This window comes from Lynx canadensis, chromosome D4 (assembly GCF_007474595.2).
Source record: "Lynx canadensis isolate LIC74 chromosome D4, mLynCan4.pri.v2, whole genome shotgun sequence".
Classification (NCBI taxonomy): Eukaryota; Metazoa; Chordata; class Mammalia; order Carnivora; family Felidae; genus Lynx; species Lynx canadensis.
Genome location: NC_044315.2, coordinates 81,135,103 through 81,141,102, shown reverse-complemented (window position 1 = coordinate 81,141,102; position 6,000 = coordinate 81,135,103). Strand labels below are relative to the sequence as shown.

The 6,000-nt window shown below is 51.4% G+C and overlaps 1 protein-coding gene across 3 annotated transcripts in view; it reads right to left on the bottom strand.

The window, feature by feature from the left end:
• Nucleotides 1-320: 320 nt before the first annotated feature.
• MORN5 (MORN repeat containing 5) overlaps nucleotides 321-6,000 on the bottom strand; it is a 30,351-nt gene continuing 24,671 nt past the window's right edge. The window contains exon 5 of one of the 3 annotated variants that reach the window (XM_030293718.1): nucleotides 321-1,299. In XM_030293718.1, coding sequence (XP_030149578.1) covers nucleotides 1,220-1,299 — 80 coding nt within the window. In that variant the 3' untranslated portion in view covers nucleotides 321-1,219. The remainder of the gene's footprint in view (nucleotides 1,300-6,000) is intronic. The other 2 variants (XR_003964215.1, XM_030293719.1) reach the window with 2 other exon arrangements.

Below are 6,000 nucleotides of genomic sequence, written 5' to 3'. Positions count from 1 at the left end.
CGCTTAACCAACTGAGCCACCCAGGTGCCCCAGGACCCGTCTTTATTGTTTCATTCAGTATCCCAGACCCCATCTCTGCCCCTCTCCACCCTTCTTTTTTTTTTTTAAAAATATGATACAGGTGTTTTTTTTTTTTAACATTTATTTATTTTTGAGAGACAGAGAGAGACAGACCATGAGCAGGGGAGAGGCAGGGATAGAGGGAGACACAGAATCCGAAGGAGGCTCCAGGCTCTGAGCTGTCAGCACAGAGCCTGATGTGGGGCTCGAACCCACAAACCGCGAGTTCATGACCTGAGCTGAAGTCGGATGCTCGACCGACTGAGCCACCCAGGCGCCCCTCTCCACCCTTCTTCCAATCCATTTATCAAATGTTGATTTAGATATGTGTGTTTCTTTGAAAAAAGGTGTGTGTGTGTGTGTGTGTGTGTGTGTGTGTGTGTGCGTGCGCGCTTCTTTCCATGAATGTCCCTTCTGTTTTCAAAACACAGTTCGGAGACCTCTGTGGAGCTTAACCCTATCATTCTACAGAGGTGACTCTTGCCCCAGAGGGGAGAGGTAATCCCCCAGGACCCCTCCATGGTGCAGCTGAGTGTGCCCAGGCCGCCCTCTGACTTCTAACTCTGCCTAGCATGCCAACTCTGGGTCCCTGGTTTGAGGGTCAGTTTCCTGCCCCTGCAGACCTTGTCGGAGCCTTCACAGGCTTGCCTTCTTCTAGCAGCTCTTGGTGAGCCAGGGACAAAGTGGGGGTGGGGTGGGCTGCTGAATGCAGCAGCCTCTAAGGAGGGACAGTTACGCAAAGATCCAGGATGCTGTGGCCCAAGTGTGGCCCTGGAATGTGCCACCCCTTCCTCTTCTGGTTTTCAGCTGACATGTGATCTTCGGGGTGATGTTGAGGAATACCTGGGAAATAAGAGCGCATCAGGGAATGCAGCTGGGAGTGCACATCGCTAGACCCTATTCCCAGAGACTCTGACCAGCATGTCTACGGTGGGGCCCGGAAATAGCTAATTTGCACTTCTGCCCAGGTGATTTTGGTGCTGGTAAAATGAGGATCCCCTCTCTAAGAAACGGTCTCGAGAAAGTATGCTTGGGGCCACTGAGTGCGGAAAGGCTTTATTCCTGGGTCGAAAGTCAGGGTCTGCAACCGCAGGCTGCCCGCAGGGCCAGCCACTGCCAGCGGTGTAGAGGAGACCTCTCATGGGGGCAGCTGCAGAGCTCACAGCTTGGGTCGGTGACCCACGATTTCGTCCCAACCCTTGCGACACGTCTTGATGATCCACTCGTGCTCATCATCATCTGCAAGGAAAGAGGAAGAGCTGGTCACGCCTGGTGTCTGCTGGGCCTTCTCTGCCCTGGGAGACCCGCAGACAGGGTCTCGGGACTGCAGTGCATTCCAGCATGGGGTGGGTGGCCTTGGTGGTCAGTCTCTTTAGCTCCGTGCTAGGAAGGAACAGATCTTTCATTAAAACAGTCCTCCGGTTGCCTACAAATGCCTGGTCTTGGGGAAATTGAACACAAAGGGGTTTGCAGATGGTGGATGGTGCTGATAGAGGCAGGCGTGAGGTCTTCTGGCCACTCTGAGCTGGACAACCCTGACAGGCACCCAGACAGCAGCTTGCTTGGGAATGTGACTAGTCTGACACCCACAGAGGGCATCCCCAGAACATCCAGTCCAGGCCTTGCCGGTAGCGCCAGCAGCCCGAGCCTTCAGACCTTTGTTTCCTTTCTGGCTTTTCCAGAACCCAGAGAAGGGAACCCTGGGTTCCCTTCTAAGAACCTGTGGTTCCCCAGGAAAACCTGACACCTCTGGTGACTCACGTCCTTTCAGTGGGCAATAGAGAGGAGGAACCGATGTTCCTGTGGGCCCTACACTCATTGGTGTCCCTTACTTTAACCCTCGTGATCCCCTGACAGCAGTAACCCTGCCATTCTACAGGTGAATAAGCAGGCTCGGAGAGGTCAGGTCACTTGTCTGCAGCCACAGGTTGGTGCGTGGGAGAACCCAGAATGGGAGCCTCGGTTTGTCTGACTGCAAAGGCTGTGCTGTTTTTTAAACCTTAGAGTGAAGTCCAGTCTTTATTCCCCAGCACACCACAGCCCTCTCTCTGGGCTGGGGAAGGCCCTTTGGGGACTGATCTCCCCCCATTATCCCTCAAGCCCACGCCCAACCCCTCCCCCAACCACGACAGAGACCCACTTTAGTGTTGGGATATACGTCCCTAAAAACGCATGCCTCTCTGTAAAGTGTGTGCTGTTTTGTGTACCAATGTGGCTTTAATTTACCACCATAAATGGCATTGTGCTGTGAGTTTCATTGTGTCTTAGTTTTTTTCACTCAACACTACGTTTTCAAGATCTATTCTTGTTGCTAAATGTACATCTTGTTGTAAATGTTGTGAAGCTCTTTGCTTCCTATTGCTGCCTAATACTCTGTGGTGGCTTCTGTGATGTTTTACTATCCACCCTTCCGGTGGTGGACATCCAAGGGTTCCCCCCCCCCCACCTCCTGTTACCAGAAATGCCTCTGGGACAAACGCCCTTGGGCACGCCCCTTCACAGATTGTGGGAGAACGTCTAGGACCTGGGTGGTGGGTCGTGGATCCGTGCACACACTTCATTCACCAAGACTCCCTGCTAAGCCTGGGTTCTTTTCACAGCACCGCACAACCCGCCTGCTGTCCCACCCTCACCCCTCGGTGTCTTGTCCTGGGGACAAAGAGAATTGGCCCAAAACCCTGCCCTCAAGCAGTTCTCCTCAGGGCTATAACACTGGAACAGCCTTGTCTCCTCTCCTTACCTGCCTCCCACCTAAGGGATGGGAGCCTGGGACTACCCATCCTCCTCAGTGACAAATGGCAGTAGCCAGGAAACAAGGGCACTCCCTGAGAGCTCAAACCTGGAGGGCCGGCCCAAACCTTGCCCTCCCCTGCCCCCTTCCTCTTCTGTGAAAGCACCAGGCCCAGGATCCGGGAAATGGGGGCTTACTGACAGCCTACTGTGCGCTCCATGCTTTACAAACACCCATCTCATTGAGTCTTTGTGATAGCCCGGCAGGATAGGGGAGGTTACCTCCATTTTACAGAGGTGACGAGCCTTGCCCCACGTCCACAGCCAGTGGAATCCAAACCAAGGCTCATCAGACTCCAGAGCCAGCCTGCCCACCCCAGGGCTGATGTGATAAGGGTAGGCGAGGCTGCCCCCTCCCCACTATTTCTCTGTATGTGACCTAAGGAAAGAGCCTTGCTGCCTGGCACGCTCTGGCCTTTGAGGCCCTCCCTAAGCAGCCAGTGGGCCTCAGTTTCCCCTGGGGAGGCTGCCTGGGACTCCACGTGTGGCTGTCAACGCCCCCCACCCCCACCCCGGGGGGGGGCGGGGACAGCGGCGGCACACAAGGAGTTAAGCGCTGGTGAAGCCCACTTTTGCCACACCGCGAGCAGCCTGGTTGATAATTACAGTTCTGAAGTCTCTGGGCTATTCGAATCAGTGCAGCTGCAAGCTCTTCAGTGCTAACCCCTGAAACCAGACAAACTGGGTTTATTGTGCTAAACCAGCCCTCAGGCCCCTCCCTGATCGTTACAAATTGACAGCAATGGACTTAACAGCCTCTTCACTACCCCTCTCGCTCTCTACCTGGCGGCACAGCCACCAATTTGAATCACAGATGCCTCCCCTCCAGGCAGCTGCTCACCAACCCTCCCTCCACCTCCTTCGCGCTGCGCGAGGCTCCCCTGGCCCCGCCACGCCAGGGTGAGGCTGCCGAAGCACATTTCATCAATATTTAAAATGGAATTAAACCTGCAGCTTTGATTAATGCCTCCCAGATCCCGGGAGTTGTGATTACTATTTTGCAAATTGCAATTGTTGGAATATGTTAATATGATTGTCTGAGAACATCTTCACCTTCTCAGATAATTTCCCCCCTTTTTGGCAGGAGGGGAGGGGGAGAGGGCGGAGGAGCGGGGTGGGTGGGGGAGGATGGGGGAAAAAAACACACCCCGCAAACTCTTTAATCAATTGTAAATTATTACCCTGGGCACAATTGCCGGTGGTTCAGTGGGGAAGGGGAGGGAGATTTCTGGTTTGGTGCATTTATCTTGAAAAGTTTTGGCCTTGTTGGCCCATTAATTCCACTGCGGGATGCTATCCTAAGGGAATAATCTGTTTGTCTCAGTATTATTTGGAATCAAGAAAACTGAAAGAACCTACGTTTCTAAAACAAAAGAATGATTATTTTGTTGTATATTCTTTATTTAACAACTAATTTCTAAACGCGACTATGGACCAGGTATCATGCTAAGTTTGGTAGCAGGGTGGGAGAGGAGAGGGCATGGTGATTTAGCAGCTATTGAAAAAGGAGAGTTATGAAGTCTGTATAGCAACATAGAAATGTTTTTGATATGATAGAAAGCAAAAGAAAAAAGGTGGGAAGAAGCAGGAAACAAAATTACATAGACAGTATAATCTGTAAAAACTGTGCACAAGAGACAAATTAAAAATAATACATTGAATGTGACTAACAGGCATCTCTGAACAGGGTGATGGGAGAGCCTCTTCTGTTAGGGGTATTTCTCAAATCTTCTTAATGTGTATTGACAATAGAAAAGATAAAAACAGTCTCTTTTCCTACCCTCCAATTTAATGCCTTGCTAATTTCCTACATTTTGGTAACTGAAATAAACTATTTCTAGGTTCCTAGAAATGCCAGTGGAGCTCTTGAATTTCTCCAAAGTGCAAGCGTAAGCGTTAAAATACTGGTAAAAATGCATAAAAATTGAAGAGTAGATACATTTCCTGAGCAGAGTTCCAAATAATTTACGTGAAAACTCTGCCCTCAAGGAGGTGGCGCGTAATTCCCCACTCCTCAGGTGTGGGCTGCAGAGTGACCTCCTCCCTACAGGACAGTACAGGAAGAGAGCAAAAAAACAACAAAAGAGTAGCTTTGACTTGCAAACTTTCCCTGAGCATCTATTTCTTGGCACCCAGGTCTCAGCTCGAATGTCACTTCCTCCGTGATCTCAGTGTAACTGCCTGTGTCCCCTCTTCACTTTCTTTTCTTTATAGCAACGCCCCTCTTTCTTGTTTATTCATATGTTGTCGGTGTCCCCCGTCCAAACTGCGGGCTCCCATGAAACCAGGAGCTTCCTCTCCTTGTTTGGTGGCATTGCCAGTGCTTAGATTACAAGTGTGCAGTATTGGAGGTGCTTAATCCATATCTGTTCGATGGATGGATGGATGGACGAGCCAATCCTGTGGCTGCCATGTGCCCAGCGCTAGAGGGACAGGGGACTGAGACCCAGCAGGGGGTGTTGTCCAAAGGCTTGTCTCAGACACTCTTCAGGTTCAGGTCTGTCTGCCTTTGGGGCAGCAAGATTTCTTTATTCTGGTCTGAAGCTTTAGAAGTGACCTCACTGCCACCTGTGACCCCCTCCCACCTACCGCCACCCCCTGAGGAATCTCACCAATCCTTAGGAGAACTGGGCCTCTTATAGAGAAGAAAAGGAACATTTGGCAAGAGAGATCCCAAATCTGACCCTGAACGCCCTTGCTGAGAAGCCTTGCCTGGAAAGGCTCCGCACTCCTTCACCTGGACTTCAAGGCCCCCCATCCAGGTCTTCCTGCTCTCCAGACAGCCTCCCTCCCAGGCCTGCCTCACCCTGCAAAATGCAGCCACCCTGTTGTGCTGCAGTCGGCCATGTGTGCGTGCACAGCAGGGCCTCCGTGCCCGTGTACCTGCTGCTCGGGGCTGGGGACACCCTTCCTCACAGGACCTGGTGCAGGGGCAGGGCCTCTCAAAGCACTCCCTCCATTTTGGGACCTTAGTGTATATAAAAGAAAGGCCTAGATGCGAGAATAAAAATTGCAGCGTGGTTTAAATATGTATATTGAACAAATTAATGCTTGTGACACAAACACACACAATATAAATGTCGACTCCAGGATTTCTTTCAAAGAAGTGCCTCAGCACACTAAAGGCCATGTGTGCAGGACGGGGCTGTG